At 49.4% G+C, this 17,045-nt stretch overlaps 2 protein-coding genes across 5 annotated transcripts in view; one reads left to right on the top strand and one right to left on the bottom strand.

Moving 5' to 3' along the window:
• The window catches only part of eml5 (EMAP like 5), a 29,914-nt gene extending 14,475 nt beyond the window's left edge, over window positions 1-15,439 (top strand). The window contains exons 7-44 of one of the 4 annotated variants that reach the window (XM_076161616.1): window positions 45-246; window positions 361-498; window positions 602-858; window positions 955-1,167; window positions 1,251-1,415; window positions 2,297-2,403; window positions 2,493-2,611; window positions 2,698-2,884; window positions 2,961-3,066; window positions 3,379-3,472; window positions 4,536-4,636; window positions 4,726-4,919; window positions 5,003-5,114; window positions 5,194-5,321; window positions 6,015-6,156; window positions 6,246-6,398; window positions 6,885-7,016; window positions 7,131-7,219; window positions 7,428-7,604; window positions 7,692-7,893; window positions 7,987-8,113; window positions 8,354-8,368; window positions 8,857-8,865; window positions 9,493-9,571; window positions 10,240-10,369; window positions 10,478-10,576; window positions 10,782-10,802; window positions 11,059-11,232; window positions 11,412-11,620; window positions 11,776-11,933; window positions 12,026-12,140; window positions 12,225-12,413; window positions 12,524-12,696; window positions 12,869-13,031; window positions 13,117-13,220; window positions 13,378-13,531; window positions 13,881-13,981; window positions 14,076-15,439. In XM_076161616.1, the coding sequence (XP_076017731.1) occupies window positions 45-246; window positions 361-498; window positions 602-858; window positions 955-1,167; window positions 1,251-1,415; window positions 2,297-2,403; window positions 2,493-2,611; window positions 2,698-2,884; window positions 2,961-3,066; window positions 3,379-3,472; window positions 4,536-4,636; window positions 4,726-4,919; window positions 5,003-5,114; window positions 5,194-5,321; window positions 6,015-6,156; window positions 6,246-6,398; window positions 6,885-7,016; window positions 7,131-7,219; window positions 7,428-7,604; window positions 7,692-7,893; window positions 7,987-8,113; window positions 8,354-8,368; window positions 8,857-8,865; window positions 9,493-9,571; window positions 10,240-10,369; window positions 10,478-10,576; window positions 10,782-10,802; window positions 11,059-11,232; window positions 11,412-11,620; window positions 11,776-11,933; window positions 12,026-12,140; window positions 12,225-12,413; window positions 12,524-12,696; window positions 12,869-13,031; window positions 13,117-13,220; window positions 13,378-13,531; window positions 13,881-13,981; window positions 14,076-14,112 (5,075 nt within the window). In that variant the 3' untranslated portion in view covers window positions 14,113-15,439. Of the gene's footprint in view, window positions 1-44; window positions 247-360; window positions 499-601; window positions 859-954; window positions 1,168-1,250; window positions 1,416-2,296; window positions 2,404-2,492; window positions 2,612-2,697; window positions 2,885-2,960; window positions 3,067-3,378; window positions 3,473-4,535; window positions 4,637-4,725; window positions 4,920-5,002; window positions 5,115-5,193; window positions 5,322-6,014; window positions 6,157-6,245; window positions 6,399-6,543; window positions 6,847-6,884; window positions 7,017-7,130; window positions 7,220-7,427; window positions 7,605-7,691; window positions 7,894-7,986; window positions 8,114-8,353; window positions 8,369-8,788; window positions 8,866-9,492; window positions 9,573-10,239; window positions 10,370-10,477; window positions 10,577-10,781; window positions 10,803-11,058; window positions 11,233-11,411; window positions 11,621-11,775; window positions 11,934-12,025; window positions 12,141-12,224; window positions 12,414-12,523; window positions 12,697-12,868; window positions 13,032-13,116; window positions 13,221-13,377; window positions 13,532-13,880; window positions 13,982-14,075 lie in introns of those variants that run through there. The other 3 variants (XR_012964694.1, XR_012964695.1, XM_076161615.1) reach the window with 3 other exon arrangements.
• A 92-nt stretch (window positions 15,440-15,531) lies between these two features.
• On the bottom strand, window positions 15,532-16,971 carry isca2 (iron-sulfur cluster assembly 2). Its single transcript, XM_076161617.1, has 4 exons — window positions 16,850-16,971; window positions 16,438-16,615; window positions 16,102-16,214; window positions 15,532-16,013 (listed from the first exon to the last, which is right to left on the bottom strand). The coding sequence occupies exons 1-4, from the start codon at window positions 16,909-16,911 to the stop codon at window positions 15,839-15,841; spliced, it is 528 nt and encodes a 175-aa protein (XP_076017732.1). The 5' UTR covers window positions 16,912-16,971; the 3' UTR covers window positions 15,532-15,838.
• Between the last annotated feature and the right edge of the window lie 74 nt (window positions 16,972-17,045).

Here is a 17,045-nt window from a genome sequence, read left to right as displayed (position 1 = left end):
GCCCGGTTGTCAGTGTTTGTGTGTGTGCCTGTGTGTGTTGACAGGGCTGTCAGTGCGCAGCGTGTGTTGGCGAGGCGATCACATCCTGGTGGGCACGCAGGACAGCGAGATCTTCGAGGTGGTGGTGCACGATCGCAACAAGCCCTTCCTCATCATGCAGGGCCACTGCGAGGGCGAGCTGTGGGCTCTGGCCGCTCATCCCACCAAGCCACTGGCCATGACGGGCAGCGACGACCGCTCAGTCAGGTGATTCAGCTCAGATCACCCAGAGAGCAAAGATCACAATAATGTTTGATTCATTTTGTTCTGTGCTTAGTAGAACACATTCATTTAGGTGATTTCCCCTCCCTCTCTCTTCAGGATATGGAGCCTCATAGATCACGCCCTGATCGCTCGCTGCAACATGGAGGAGCCCATTCGCTGCGCCGCTGTGAGCACTGATGGCATCCACCTGGCACTGGGCATGAAGGATGGCTCCTTCACCGTGCTGAGAGTCAGGTGGGAGGCATTCAGATCCTGATTGTTAAAGATGAAGCAATTTATCTGTTTTTGCTCTGTGTCCAATTCCGCTCCTCCACCTCTTTCCTCCTTTCCCCTGCAGAGATATGACAGAAGTGGTGCACATCAAGGACAGGAAGGAGGCGATCCACGAGCTGAAGTACTCGCCCGATGGGGCCCACCTGGCTGTGGGCTCCAACGATAACTCTGTGGACATCTACGGCGTGGTGCAGAGGTACAAGAAGGTAGGCGAGTGCATCGGCTCCACCAGCTTCATCACGCACATGGACTGGTCCACTGACAGCAAGTACCTGCAGACCAATGACGGCGGTGGGAGGAGGCTCTTCTACAGGATGCCAAGTAAGTAAAGGTTCACAGATCTGGCTCGGATGTAAACGTCCCGCCTCGCTGCTGCGGCTGCCTTGTAAGATGAAAACGTCTCGTCTCCTGTTTGAGGTGGCAAGGAGGTGACCAACAGGGAGGAGCTGAAGCTGGTGCAGTGGGCTTCCTGGACGTGTGTGTTGGGTCCAGAGGTGAACGGAATATTGCCCAAATACTCCGACATCAATGACATCAACTCTGTGGACGCCAACTTTAACAATCAAGTCTTGGTGACGGCGGATGATTACGGATTAGTCAAACTGTTACGATATCCCTGCGTGAGAAAAGGTAAAGATGACATCATCGCTCCCACACACGGAGAGTCGGGTTGTCACGATGTGGCGCTGACCGGATTTCCCTTCTGATTTCAGGTGCAAAGTTTAAAAAGTATTTAGGTCACTCGGCCCACATCACTAACGCCAGGTGGTCACATGACTACCAGTGGGTCATAACGATTGGCGGCGCTGACCACTCGGTGTTCCAGTGGAAGTTTGTGCCCGAGAGGAAGAAAGAGGCGCTGCACATAGCACCACAAGGTACGAGCTGACACTGACCTCATCACTGGCCATGTAGCAGCTGTAGCTCAGCCGCCGTGATGGCAGCTTCTTCACTTCTGAGTCAGCATGGGGACAAGAGGGAGGGGGAGCGGGGGGAGGGGTCACATGGGCGCCACGTGAGGAAAATCCACCAACATTATCACAGAATTATAGATTGAGCATTTAATGTTTTGTGTGCAATGATTGGGTTTTGGTCGTCACATTAAATCACATTAAATATTCTGTTGTGTTTTCATTCAGTGTGAGGTACCCATGTAGAGCTGGTGACCTTAGAAACGCTCTCATGATGAGTTATACAGTGACTTAATGTGCTGTTATGTAACATGAATCCCTTTCTGCTCCTTTATGGCCTCCTGCAATTGATTTAGAGAACAATGTTCTATATTCTTCCATTCCTAAACACTTTGTATGAATGATCATTTCTACTCTAGACAGCCATTACTTTAATTAGGATAAATCCAATTAAAGTGACTGAAAGTTGGAGAGCATAACTGCATCGTCATTCCCAAGTCATGCTTTTCCCAGAGTGCATCGCTCCTCTCTGGAATCAAAGCACATACGAACTGCCGTTGCCTTTAATTTTCCTAATGGATCCAGTGAGTGGCCGAGCTCAGCTGCCAGCGCTGCTTATTGCCCCGCGCTGGCACGGCTCAATACGCTGCATCAGCATTTTTATTCATTTGTCTTGAGAGATGTCACAGTGAAGCACGGCCGCTTGATGAATAGGAGACGTGGCAGTGTCACAGGAAAATATTATAACAGCGCCCAACTTTGCTCCAGAGGAAATGAGTTTGTCCTGAATGTGCTGTTTGTGTGTTTGTGTGTTGTGTTGTGATGCCGGCCTTCTTTTACGCCCGCAGAGATTTTGGCCGACTCCAACAGCGAAGAGTCAGACTCGGATCAGTCAGACGTGCCTGAGATGGACTCTGAGATCGAGCAGGAGACGCAGCTCACGTACAGACGACAGGTTAGTCATGACATCAGAGACGCTCCTGGTTAAAACCTACGCCTCTCTTTACATCCATCACTGTTTACGCTGCTCATCTTCATCATCAGGTTTATAAAGAAGATCTACCTCAGCTCAAGGAGCAGTGCAAGGAGAAGCACCGCACCATGGCGATGAAGAAGAGAGAGAGAGCGCCGGGGAGTGCATTAAAGCTACACTTCATTCACGGGTATGCAGAGATAATCACATCAAACCTCCCTCAGTGAAGCCTTTGATTTAGCCTTTTTTCACCTCCATTTCCTGTTTATGTTGCAGCTACAGGGGCTACGACTGCAGGAGCAACCTGTTCTACACCCAGACCGGGGAGATCGTCTACCACGTGGCCGCAGTCGGGGTCGTATACAACAGACAGCAGAACACGCAGCGTTTCTACACGGGCCACGATGACGACATCCTCTGCCTGGCCATCCACCCTCTCAAGGACTTTGTAGCAACGGGCCAGGTAAGATGCAGCTCCACCCCTCCTCGTCTGCACGCCGACATGCAGACGCCTCAGTCGCTTTGTCTTCTCTGTCCAGGTGGGTCGAGATTCCTCCATCCACATATGGGACACGGAGACGCTGAAACCCTTGTCGGTGCTGAAGGGCTCACACCAGCTCGGCGTCTGTGCTCTGGACTTTGCAGGTAACGTGCAGCTGTTTCCCCCGAGCTGTAGTAGAAACAGAAGAACTAGAGGACTCGTAAAGGCTTAGGCTGTCTGTTACTGATGAAGGCTTCCAGTAGCAAAAGGTGGAAGTGCTCATCTCACCTCGGTTAATTGGCTGCAGGCGGAGGCAGAGCAATGATCTCTGTGTCCGTCAGTGAATTGCTGTTATCGATCAGAGCCACTAGGCTGCTGCTAACAAGCCTCAAATGTCACTGAACCAAAGGAGAGCTGGGTGATGAGAGCGATGCACCAACCCAGCGTGTTGTCTTTTTGGTTTCCCCCCCCCACAGCGGACGGCAAGCGTCTGGCCTCGGTGGGCCTGGACGATAATCACACCGTGGTCCTGTGGGACTGGAGGAAGGGGGAGAAGCTCTCAGCCATGCGGTTAGTACAGTTATGTGAAAGTGTTTACACGGATGTCGCCGCATCAGGAGACAAAGCACAGTGGCGAGAACACCGGCTTTGACAAACGATCCTTTGAGTGCCTGTACGGTTAAAGATGATGGTTAAATTCCACCCACTTTGCTCTGCGGCGCTCCTGCTGTGATTGATGGAGGAGAGAAAAGGAAGCAAATTGCTGTGTAGATGATGAGGCTGCTCCATTCAGACAGGAGAACACTTAGACCTGTCAAGGTCTGAAGGCTTTGAGAAGGAGTTTACCAGCTCCAGCTTTAGATTCATGATAAAAAGAGAAATAGCTGCTAAAATCTACTAAGTTTGTCTTGATGACTGCGACAAATTATGCAATAAAGTCAAACTGTGACATGCAAGTTGTCCAGTTTTAAAGGAGCGTTTGAGATACACAAGATTATGATCGTATTATTATTTAGGTTCCTGCACTACCAGAGGCGTTGCTGTGTGTATGTATGATGTAAATGAAACATGAGAGCAGATAGAGCAGAGCAGCAGACGTGTGTATCTGATGCAAGTGGATTATCTTACCAGACTTGCATTATGAATTGCTTTTGAAGCACAAAGTATTCATCTGTGAGGAGTTTGTGAGGAACCAAAATGTTCTATTTCAGGAAAACCTTCAAATTTACAAACATCTGATTTTGTCGTTTAAATCGGCGTCCGTGCTTCGTAGCTTTTCTACTGAAATCCCTATTGGATTGGAGCTTCACTAATCTTCTTTGCAGACCCTGGTGGGCAGTGAGGGGGAGGAGGGGGGGAGGGGCTGAGTCCTCAACCAAGAGAGAGAGAGAGAGAGAGAGAGAGAGAGAGAGAGAGAGAGAGGGAGGGAGGGAGAGAGATGATATAGGGTGGAAATATGAAGAGGGGGAGACGGGGTGAGGGAAGGGTAAGCAAGGGTGAGTGAGCAAGAGACAAAAGGGGGCGGAGCTTCCCCCAGGCTGTGAGTGTCAGGTGCAGGCCGCCGCCGCTGCTGCTTTATTGTTCACTTCTGTCTTCTTCCTCTCTCTGTTCCTAATGTGGCGTTTCTCTCCAGGGGAAGCAAAGATAAGATATTTGTTGTCAAAATTAACCCCTACCTGCCCGACAAGCTCATCACCGCTGGAGTGAAACATATGAAGTTTTGGCATAAAGCAGGTGAGGCCCGGGGTAGGAGCGTACAACCGTCTCCATGGTGACATGGTCTCAGAGCAGGGTTGACTGTGTCTGTGTCGTCTCCTCCTCAGGCGGTGGCCTCATTGGGCGTAAAGGGAACATGGGGAAGACAGAGACCATGATGTGTGCCGTGTATGGCTGGACGGAGGAGATGGTGTTTTCAGGCACCTGCACCGGGGACATTTGTATCTGGAGGGACATGTTCCTGATGAAGACGGTCAAAGCTCACGACGGGCCCGTCTTCAGTATGCACGCTCTGGAAAAGGTACCACAGTGAATCATCCTAATCATGTTGGAGCTCCTGATGTTGTTTGTTCTAAGCTGCCACGATGTCGTCCCCCTCTGCAGGGCTTTGTGACCGGAGGTAAGGACGGCATAGTGGCTCTGTGGGACGACACCTTCGAAAGGTGCCTGAAGACCTACGCCATCAAGAGGGCCGTCTTAGCTCCAGGGTCTAAAGGTAAAAACACAAAAGCACCGTCTAATGCAAACCCATCACAAACCAGTCGCTTTGAGCTGATATGAGGTGATTCCTACAGGGCTGCTGCTGGAGGACAACCCGTCCATACGAGCCATATCACTGGGTCACGGACACATTCTGGTGGGGACGAAGAACGGCGAGATCTTGGAAGTGGACAAGAGCGGCCCCATCACGCTGCTGGTCCAGGTACGACCTGATCCTGGAGGGTCACAGCTAGGAACAATCTAATGAGCTCTGACCTCTCTCCTTCCTCCTCTGTGTGGCGTTCAAGGACGCTCCGACAGCAAGGATTTGAGAATTGTCCGGCAAAACAAAGAAACAAATCAAAACACTGGTGCAAATCAATAGCAAACATGGATCCATCCACCAAAGGGATGATTGATTTCCGATTTAATCTTTGAAGCAATGCAACACTGCAGAGTTGCCAGGGAAATGGAAAAGTGATGAATCACCGCTGCTCAACGGGACCTTGTTCATTTAGTTAAGTGGTCCTGCAGCGGCGTCGTTCCCCGTCCAAGCTTTTTTGATTATAGACGCACACAACTGAAGCTATTGATCGTGCTTTTCAAATGCTTTCAAACGTATAGGAAGTGAATTGAGCGAGGTGAACTGAGGTTTGTGGTTGTGGTTGTGTGTGTTGTTATCTGGACTGTGTGACCGTAAAGAGCGGCGGTTGAGTCGGGAACTGCTGAGAAATATGATGTGTTACCAGAATATCTCAATTTAAAATGAGTCGGTCAAGAATGAATGTGATGGATTGATGGATACTGAGGTTGATACTTAAGGTGTTGGGTTCTGTTGAGGGTTAATAGTGCATCTGTGACCTTGAACGCCCCCCCGGGTTACACAGCAGGTTGATGTGAGTGTTTGTGCCTGCAGGGTCACATGGAGGGTGAGGTGTGGGGCCTGGCCACTCATCCCCATCTTCCTCTCTGCGCCACCGTCAGCGACGACAAAACCCTGCGTATATGGGACCTGTCGCCCAGCCACTGCATGCTGGCTGTACGCAAGCTCAGGAAAGGTAAGCGCCCTCCCGTGTCCCCCCCGTGTCCTCCTCTGTCCTCCTCTTCCTCTGTCAGTCGTCCTGACGAGGCATGTCTTCCCCCGCAGGTGGCCGCTGCTGCTGCTTCTCTCCCGATGGTAAGGCTTTGGCGGTGGGCCTGAACGACGGCAGTTTCCTCATTGTGAATGCAGACACCCTGGAGGACCTGGTGTCCTTCCACCACCGCAAGGACATCATCTCCGATATCAGATTCTCTCCAGGTACGCACCTCCCACCTTCCACCTGCACCAGCCACACACACACATGGGTACACACACGGCAGGTTGGCGGAGGAGCCGGTGTGGGATGCAGCACCGTCGTGCTGTTTCTCCACATGTTCTGATCGGGCTCGTGCACGTTTCACAGGTTCTGCCGCAGGCTTGACCCAAATTAGCAGCTTTTTTGTAACCAGGCCAGACGGAGAGACAGCACGAGAGGAATGAGAAAACAGCAGGGGGGGGCGACAAAGTGAGAGGAAGAAACTAAACTCTGTTTCGCCGGGACACTTAACCTTAATCCACGATGCAGAGGATCCTGTTCCTCCATCCAACACCAGAGAATCCCAGAGAGCCCAGGACTCTAGAGTAGAATGTCACTGTGGAGTCTGGAGCGTGATTCAATAATAACTGCAGAATCCTTTAACTTTATGATCAACAAGAACTCATCATCATATTCCCCGTCTGGTCTCGTCCTCCTTCTGCTTCCAGGTTCGGGGAAATACCTGGCCGTCGCATCAGGAGACACTTTTGTGGACATTTACAACGTGATGAGCAGCAAACGGGTCGGGGTTTGCAAAGGATGCCTGAACTACATCACACACCTGGACTGGGACAAGAGAGGTGAGCCTGAGCGGCAGAATGCCACACACACACACACACACACACACTCACACGCGCTGCCTCTCTGAGTGACTCTTCACAAGCCGCGGGCCCTCTGTGCTCTTTGTTTCACAGGTAAACTCCTCCAAGTCAACACGGGCGCTAAGGAGCAGTTATTCTTCGAAGCTCCTCGCGGCAAGAGGCAAACCATCCCCGCCACGGAGGTAAGCGACCGTTGTCAGCCCACATTCTTCCCCCGGGGGAGGAGGGAGAGCCGGAGGAAGGGCACTGAACCGCTAACATGACCCAATTCTCACCAGTGTCTAAGTTTGGCAGTGGGAATGTGATCGTGTCTGTGGTGTCTTTATATAAACGTGACAGACACCACAGAGAGCGGATGTGTGATCTTCCTCTCCTCTGCTCGCCGCTCAGGTGGAGAAGATCGACTGGAGTACGTGGACGTGCGTGCTGGGGACGTCTGTAGAGGGCGTCTGGCCCGTGATCAGCGAGGTCACCGAGGTCACAGCAGCCTGCCTTAGCAACGACAAAAAGGTGCTAGCAACGGGAGACGACTTAGGATACGTCAAACTCTTCAGATACCCCGTCAAGGTGAGACAGATGGAGTGTGTGTCTCATCTGTGTTAGACCCTCGCGATCTGTCCGGGTTTATGTCACAGTGTCGCTTCTCTCCTTCAGGGAAAATATGCAAAGTTCAAGCGCTACGTGGCTCACAGCACACACGTCACCAACGTCCGGTGGAGCCACGACGACAGCCTGCTGGTGACGGTCGGCGGCGGCGACACGTGCCTCATGATCTGGGCCCACGAGCCCGAGGGCCACCGGGACATCAGACACTGTGACAGCGAGGAGTCGGACATCGAGAGTGAAGACGACGGAGGTTAGAGAGCAAAAAGCCATCTGTGTGTGGGTGTGTGTGTGTGTGTGTGTGTGTGTGGATGCCTAAACCTGCGTCTTGTCTGTCTCTCTGCAGGTTATGACAGCGACGTGACGAGGGAGAACGAGATCAACTACACCATCAAGGCCTTATCCACCAACATGAGACCCATGACGGGCGTGAAGCCGCACCTACAGCTGAAGGAGCCGTCGGTGGATGAAAGGTACGAGAGAGAGAGAGAGGGAAGAGAGAGAGAGAGAGAGAGAGAGAGAGAGAGAGAGAGAGAGAGAGAGAGAGTCAAAGCTTCCACGTGGAGATGAAGACCCAACGTCTCTCAGGACGTCTTGTCTTCTCCGCCCTGTCCGTTTCAGTAACTCTGCCTCTTCTTCTCTTCTTTCCTTCAATGGCTCCGTCCATCTGTCCCTCTCCCGCCTCGCTCTTCGCTCTTTCATTCCAATTGAAGACAAGGAGTAGTCAGGTAAGCTCCTGGTCTCCTGTCTCTTGGTCTAACCCGTCATATTTCCCTTCCAGCACTTTCACATCTCTTAGTATGAACTAAGAGGATGTCTTGACGTCCGTGTCTCTGATGTCCACACAGATATGAGGACAGAATCTGAATGTCTTGTCCCTGATGTGTTATCTTTTCTGTCTCATCTCAGGCAGAAAGTTTCCATATTTCTCTCCATCAAAGCAAATCCACACTGCATCTCCTGTCACAGACTTAGACCTTGGTTGTTATGGTTACAGGAAGGCGCCGACTTCTGTATTTTATCTCCTCTTAAGTGTGTGTGTGTGTGTGTGTGTGTGTGTGTGTGTGTGTGTGTGTGTGTGTGTGTGTGTGTGTGTGTGTGTGTGTGTGTGTGTGTGTGTGTGTGTGTGTGTGTGTGTGTCCTCGCAGGGCAGCGGTGATGCTGTAAGCAACCTTTGTCTAATTCATGCTTTTTCTCTGTCCTTGCTGCGTTGAAGAGGCTCCAGGTGAGCACACACACCTCACACTGATCAATGCTTCTGTTTAGTGACGTAAACACTGCATGGACAGGATGTGTACGCGTTTATATGATTTGTTTAGAATATAAATGAAGTTACCCTCTTACTGCTCCTGTTTCCTGCCTTGTCTTGAGGAGAATCATTTATGAGATACAAAGTAGAAACCCTGAATGTTTCATCTGAGCTTGACTGAATCTCCCTGTCAGTTCTGACCTGCATGACGTTGTGTGTGTGACTGTGTGTGTCTTTTAGTGATTATCTTTGCTGTGATAATTGCATCATCACTCCACTTGTGACATTTAGTCGACGTGCTTCACACATGTTTTCCTTGCCTCCCTGGTAACACACACGATGTGTTTGGATGGAAACACTCCACACACTCGCATTGTTAGGGTGTGTGTGTGTGTGTGTGACATCATCCGCTGGCTTTTAAAGAGACTGGTCGCCATCATTTTATCATACTGGAGACATTTGCTGTATCACTTTAAGATGAAACAACAAACAATACAAATATTTATGTCATTTTTAAGTCTGACTACCCGAGTCATCCTCATGGTTACCGCGGTGATGAGCAGCTCTGTGGCACCCGGCTCATCCTGCTCTGTCTCCTTCCAGGCCGCCTGTCAGCAGAGCGCTGCCTCAGCCGGAGAAGCTGCAGACTAACAATGTGGGGAAGAAGAAGCGGCCCATCGAGGTGAGAGCATGACGACATTCACCGAGACGCAATAAACTAGAGTGCACACCTCCACCAAGGCAGAGCAGTCTGCCAATTATGACTCCCATCTCAGGTTATTGAGTCCTTCCACTGACAAACTGACTAAATGTTAAAGGATCAAATGTAAAACTGGTTTTAAAATGTGGCTGGCCGGTGTTAAGATCCTGTCCTGCTGAAAGACAAACATCATTGGAAACATAACGTCTCTGTCTCTGTCTCTGCCTCTGTCTCTGTCTCTGTCTCTCTCTCTGTCTCTCTCTGTCTCTCTCTCTCTCTCTCTCTCGCTCTACCTCTGTCTCTGTCTCTGTCTCTGTCTCTCTCTCTCTCTCTCCCTCTCTCGCTCTACCTCTGTCTCTGTCTCTGCCTCTGTCTCTGTCTCTGTCTCTGTCTCTCTCTCTCTCTCTCTCTCTCTCTCTCGCTCTACCTCTACCTCTGTCTCTGTCTCTGTCTCTGTCTCTGTCTCTGTCTCTGTCTCTGGTGCTTCATAATTGAATGAGTTCATGTGAAGACGCCCTCTGCTCCCACTCTGTCTTGACGAGCCTGTTCTGTAATCGAATAAGAACATACGTCTGCCTCAAAAATGTCTCTGTCGTCATGGTGATGACCTTTCTGACTTTTTAATGGACTTCCTCCCGACTCTCCCACAGGACCTGGTGCTGGAGCTAGTGTTTGGTTACCGCGGCAACGACTGCCGCAATAACGTGCACTACCTGAACGAGGGGGCGGACATCATCTATCACACGGCCTCAGTCGGCATCGTCCTCAACCTCACCACCTGTAAGTACAACAGGAGGACGGACAGACAGACGCAGACACACTGAACATGACCTGACACACACACACACCATATGTATTTAAGTCAATGTGTGTGTGTTTCTCTTGCAGCCTGCCAAAGTTTCTACATAGAACATAGCGATGACATTCTGTGCCTAACGATCAATCAACATCCCAAATTCCCCAACGTGGTGGCGACGGGTCAAGTAGGTATGATGGCGTTCCAAACCTGCACCGCCTCCGTCTCTGCACACAGGCAGAAAAGGACAAACTAATGTTCAAATACACTGAAGAGATGATTTCACACCTAAATACACACATTAGAGCTGCATGTTCTTCTCCCTAAATGACTTTACAGCAGATACTTTGAGATCAATACACAGTAAAAGGATGTCTTGTTTGTCTTTCTGTCCAGGTGACACTGGGGACATGTCGGGTAAGGACGTCTTCAAAGTCAATCCATCAGGAGCCAGCATAAATGCAATATAAATGTGTGCCAGATCAGCTCAGACTACTGCTGTGACACACTGCCATCTAGTGGTCGTCTGCTCCTCTCTCACTCATTGCTAAGGAGTTTTTGATTGACAGATTTTGACCTTATTTTGAGATTCAAACTGTCATTATGATTTTGTAGAACCATTTAAGTCGGTTGTGGGTCTTGGATGTTGGATTTGTGTCTTTTGCCTTTTCAGCCACGTCTCCGTCCATTCACGTGTGGGACGCCATGACCAAGCAGACGCTGTCGGTGTTGCGTTGCTTCCACGCCGGCGGAGTTTGTTCCGTCAGCTTCAGCGCCACCGGGAAGCTCCTGCTGTCCGTGGGCCTCGACCCAGAACACACGGTCACCATCTGGAAGTGGCAAGAAGGTACAGAGCTGATCCCGAGCTGGAGGGGCAGGTTTGAAGGGTGCTCAGATGTGTGTGTGAGCCCAAAGTTAAAACCCTTACAACAAAACTAAACATGACTAAATACTGAAAAGGAACCATCACAGCTTTGATTCCCAGACTTCCAGCTCACACTTCCCGTGCTCTGTTCGCTCTCCCAGGTGCCAAAGTGGCCAGTCGGATCGGTCACACTCAGAGGATCTTTGTTGCCGAGTTCCGACCAGATTCAGACACACACTTTGTGTCCGTGGGTATCAAACACGTGCGTTTCTGGACGTTGGCCGGCCGAGCTTTGCTCAGCAGGAAAGGCGTGTTGAGCTCCATCGAGGACGCCCGGATGCAGACCATGCTGTCGGTGGCATTTGGAGCTGTAAGTCACATTCCTACCTTTTAATCGGGACACAACATTGAAGCTTCCTGTGCAGATTCGAGTGTGACATCATATTTACTATGTTGGTGTGTTCTTGCATTGCTTGTTCTGCTCTTTTAGGTCACTAGATTAGTGCAGATTTGTTTTCTTTTCAGAATAACTTGACATTTACAGGTACCATTAGTGGGGATGTGTGTGTGTGGAGGGAACACATTCTAGTAAGAATAGTGGCCAAAGCTCATACAGGCCCTGTGTTCACCATGTACACCACACTGAGAGACGGCCTCATCGTCACCGGGGGCAAAGAGAGACCGTGAGTGCTCCTCCTTTACTCTCTCGGGTGTTTAGACGCTTTGATTCTTTATCAGATGAAGATTGAAACGCTCTTTGTGTTTCCCTCCGCAGGTCAAAAGAGGGAGGCGCTCTGAAGCTCTGGGATCAGGAGCTGAAACGCTGCAGGGCCTTTCGATTAGAAACGGGCCAGGTTATAGACTGCGTCCGCTCCGTGTGCAGAGGGAAGGTGAGTCACTGCAGATCACAATGGTGGATCATATTCTCTAAACTGGTCTCACTCTGGTAAACACACTGCTTGCTCCTGCGTTAGGGTAAAATCCTCGTGGGCACCAGGAACGCAGAGATCATTGAAGTAGGAGAGAAGAACGCAGCCTGCAACATCCTGGTGAACGGGCACATGGACGGGCCCATCTGTGGTCTGGGCACCCATCCGTCACGAGATGTGTTCCTGTCTGCAGCGGAGGACGGCACCATACGCCTGTGGGACATCCCAGAGAAGGTCAGCGCCGCCTCTTCACACAACAACAACAACAGTTTTCCTCAGAGGTTTCTTTCCTCCGTTGTAACGATGATAACGTGATGATCTTTCGTTGTCTTGCGTGGGAGCAGAAGATGCTGAATAAGGTGAACCTGGGCCACCCGGCACGCGCCGTCAGCTACAGCCCAGAGGGAGACATGGTGGCCATCGGCATGAAGAACGGCGAGTTCATCATCCTGCTGGTCGCCTCGCTCAAAATCTGGGGCAAGAAAAGGGACAGACGCTCTCCCATTCAGGATATCAGGTATGAACGCAAGAATACCACAATCCAAGATGAGGGTTCAGATGATGCGGTTCACTTTAGAATCATATGAGAAAAGTGATAGTGAAGCCTTTGCTTCCCATTTTGAGATACACTTCTGCCCTCTAGTGGCTGTTGAGACTCACGGTTGCTTCCCTGCCCGTCTCCTCTCCAGGTTCAGTCCAAACTCTCGGTACCTGGCCGTGGGCTCCACAGAGAGCGCGGTGGACTTCTACGACCTCACACTCGGGCCTCAGCTCAACCGCATTAACTGCTGCAGGGACATCTCCAGCTTCGTCATGCAGATGGACTTCTCAGCTGACAGCGCTTACGTCCAGGTAATCCACTGCTGGACGGCTCATCCAGTTTCGAGATGTCCTGTCTTTTGCGTCGGCTCTAACTTCCGCCGCCTCCTCCACACAGATCTCCACTGGTGCTTATAAACGGCTTGTCTACGAGGTGCCGTCTGGGAAGCAGATAGCCGAGCAGACCCAGATCGACAGGATCACCTGGGCCACGTGGACGAGGTGAGGGCGTTGTGTTAGGACACTGTGTGAGGACGCTGTGTGAGGACGCTGTGTGAGGAGGCTGTGTGAGGACGCTGTGTTAGGGTTTGTTGTAATAGCTGAAGGTCTAAGAGTTCCTGAGTCCAAACCTCACATGTCCCTCTCTCATTGTGTCCAGTGTCCTTGGGGACGAGGTCATCGGGCTCTGGTCCCGTAACACAGACAAAGCAGACGTCACCTGTGCCTGTGTGTCCCACTCAGGCCTTAACGTCGTCACAGGCGATGACTTTGGAATGGTAAAGCTGTTTGACTTTCCATGTCCAGAGAAGTTTGTAAGTATGATAGTCTAATATTTCACTATTATTGTTGTTATTTCTTGAGTTCTGAAGATGTAAACTTGAATAGAATAACTTAAACATCAATAACTTATATAAGAGCCTGTGTTGTAACGTGGTCTCGTCCTTTGTTCAGCATGATTCTCCACATGTTAGTCTCAGCTGTGTTCATACTGTAGGATGGAGGTGCATGAGATGAATACATAAGGAGTTTGTTGATCACGTCACATGTTTTCGTTGGAAGCTCCCGTCACTTGTGAAGCTGCCCTGTCAAGTTCTGCTGTTTTGTGGAACCTAAAATAAAGCAACGTGGTTGACGGATGATGCCATTGTCTTGTTTTTCCAGGCTAAACACAAACGCTTCCTGGGCCACTCAGCTCACCTGACAAACATCCGCTTCACAAACGGAGATCATTATGTGGTGAGTGCCGGTGGAGACGACAGAAGGTAAGACAGAGACGACGCACGGTTCACAGACTTTAAACCATTCATACAATCTAATGCCTCACGCTTGACCTTCGCTCCTGCGTCTCCTCTGCAGCCTCTTCGTGTGGAGGTGTGTCCACTCCGCTCACTGAGGACCGTCCTGCCTCAGTGAGAAGAAGAAGAAGACAAAGCGATGTGTGTGAGGAAGGAGCAGGACAGACTGACAGCTGGTAGACTCACAGACTTACTGCCTCAAACCTCGGTGCATGCATGTGTGCAAGGCTCATCTTCATCATCATCATCATCACAGTGTCCGCCCTGATTGTTCTCCACACATCACACCTATAGAAAAAGAAGAAGAAGAAGAAGAATCTGCATATTATTTAAAAGATGTATTTTGTATTTATTGACTCTGAGCCTCTCTGTGTCACATCGTCCCAGACGGCAGCTTTGCCTCCATTTGTGTTTACGCCATTTTTAAACCCATGTAGCAAACTGACTTAGCCTTAATCTGAGTGTTGGATTCATGAGGGTTTGGACTGAACACTTTTTTTTTTTTTATTATTGTCAGGTTTTGTTGATTTTGTGATCATGTCCTCATTGTTTTTACTTTGACTGGTAATTCAAAATCCTGTGGCCTTCCTCCTGAATGTAACATCCACTGTTATGTTCTGGATGTCAGCATGCCAAAGCATACTATGCACTGTACACCTGACCTGGTCACTGTGTTTCATTTACCGTTCCTTATTGTGATCGTGTCGTCGACTGGTTGACCTCCAAATCTCCCTTCCTCGGCAATCTGTGACTGTGTAGCGACCTCAGCTTGTGCAGTAACACCCCCTCCTCCCCCTCCCCTCCACCCTTGTGACGTGTGTAGACTGGTGTGAAGACTTGTTGGTGGTTCTTGGGTGTGCATGGCTTTACTGGAAGACAATCTGTCCAACCGAACTCCTCAGAAAAACTAAAGGATGAAGCTGTAGATGAGTGTGTGGATGCACTGTTGCGTTTCTCCTCCCATCACTTTTCAGTGTGCTGCTATGATGTATTATTGTCGCATTTCCATTCATATGAAGGGTGTGGCTATTTTTTTAACGGTAACTTAAATGTTTTACGTAATCAGATATATGCTTCTATGGAACGTTTGATCAGAGAAAATATGAAGTGCAAAAACATTTTACTCCTTGAATTATGACCAATTACAAAAAAAACAAAAACAAAGCTCCTGTATACTTTGAGTTTCATTACATCAGTGTAAATATCATTTGTAGATATTCTTTTTGTATATTTTTGTGGGATGTTTCTTAAATTCAACTTTAATAAAAAACAAAAGAAAAAGGCAACTGTGGAGTTGTAAGTTTGGCTGCTCCGTGTTTCCAGAGGGTAAAGAGAAATAAAGTCTGTAATGAAAGAAGTCTAAAGTTTGTAATGGAATGAAACAAACAGGCAGAACCTTCACACACACTTCCTGGTTTCTCTTTCATCACTATGACTTTATGAAGGTCCATTCACACTGTAAATTGATTCACTTCACTAAAGAAAAAGGAGAAATGGACATGACTTGCAAACATAAATATCAGAAATCCACATAAAGCTCTTTATTTGGAATAGATATGAGTCATATTTACATATTTTACATTCAAAAGCAACACAAGCACTGAACCTTTGCTTCCTTCGATACATCACAAATCAAGGCAGAGTATTATGGATTCCATCACTTTTAAGCACTGAGGATGTGTGGAAACGAGCACACCGGACAAATCACGTGTTTGAAAGCATGATAGAATCTGTGGGCTTCACTTGAGTGAGTTGAAACGAGAGGTGAGGATGTGAGAACACGATATACAGTGAGCAGAAGTGAGTGAGGAAGAGGTTAGGGAGTCATAGTTTGACAGAGAAGGAGCTGCCACAGGAGCAGCCGTGATCTGCTTGAGGATTCTTGAGGATGAGGAAGGCGGAGCGGATCAGTTCCTGGCTGAAGTCCACCGTGGATCCTTTCAGAAACTCCAGGCTGTCCTGGTCCACGACCACGCCCACGCCGCCCTGCGAAAACACTCTGCAGCAGACAGTTTGGATTAATCACAGGTAGGGTCGAGCTGAAAACAGTGACCCCATAGGTCAAACTGGTGACGCTGTGTCGTTACCTGTCGTCTTCATTCACAGTATCCATGGAAAACTTGTACTGGAAGCCGGAGCAGCCGCCTCCCTCCACGTGTATCCTCAGGTACTCGCCTTTGTCACAGATCTCAGCGAGTCTCTGGATGGAAGACGACAAAGAAAAAGCATGTATCAACACTGAATAGACAACGGGTTCCTTTGAATTTAAGACAAAATAAGACGTTCTGAAAAAGATCAAGAGGCCCATAACTTTCCTGCATATATATTCGGAGGACTTCAGTCTAAATAGTATTCATACAGTTATATTAACCCAGTATCTATCCCCTGATCTGCTCTCCCTCTCTTCCTCTCTCTCTGCTGACCTTCAGGCATGCCTGGGTGAGCTGGACTCCCTCCACAGGCGGATCTGACAGCACCGACTTCTCCTGGGTGGAGGCGCTGTAGAGGCGCTGGAGCCCCGCTGTGTAGAGGGGCTGGGGGCTTTGGAGACTCCTTTGTACACGGTGGCTCACGTGCAGGTTGCTCAAAAGGGTGGAGGTCCTGAAAGATTAAGATGAAGGTGCGTTACAGTCGAGTGCAGCTCAGCGTCGGGGGAGAAATGAGGTAAACAAAGTGGAAGTGCTAGTGTTGTCAGCTGACAACCCTGTTAGCACGTAAGCTAACTCACTGACTTGCGTACAAAGCAGAAATGTCGTCCAACAGCGGTTGTAAACAGTCATGTTAATCATAAACATCCCCATTAATTCCCAGATATACAGGGCAACTCAACGTTACCTGGCGAGGTTGAAGACTTTTGACTTTGACGCACTCATAATCGCTCCTCTAACCAGCGACATCTTCCATAACGAATGTCACTAACCACGCCCCCAACGATATTACACAGTTGTATACTACCCCTAGAAAGCTCCCACCAATGAAATCGTTTCTGATAGGTGTACGCGCAGATGATTGGATGAACAAGAGATCTGTC

The sequence above is a fragment of the Genypterus blacodes genome, unplaced genomic scaffold (genome assembly GCF_046128005.1).
Source record: "Genypterus blacodes isolate CSIRO-AG114 ecotype Tasmania unplaced genomic scaffold, CSIRO-AGI_Gbla_v1 ptg000112l_1, whole genome shotgun sequence".
NCBI lineage: Eukaryota > Metazoa > Chordata > Actinopteri > Ophidiiformes > Ophidiidae > Genypterus > Genypterus blacodes.
Note: the sequence above shows the minus strand (reverse complement) of the source record. Positions and strands in the feature narration are given on the sequence as shown.

Bases quoted from the DNA above. Each gene is read 5' to 3' on its own strand.
- isca2 (XM_076161617.1), bottom strand. From the start codon at position 16,911: ATGTCGCTGGTTAGAGGAGCGATTATGAGTGCGTCAAAGTCAAAAGTC. The intron at 16,215-16,437 runs GTCAGCAGAGAG...TCTTCCATCCAG, and splicing joins TCACCCAGGCATGCCTGAAG to AGACTCGCTGAGATCTGTGA. The intron at 16,014-16,101 runs GTAACGACACAG...TGTCTGCTGCAG, and splicing joins ACTGTGAATGAAGACGACAG to AGTGTTTTCGCAGGGCGGCG.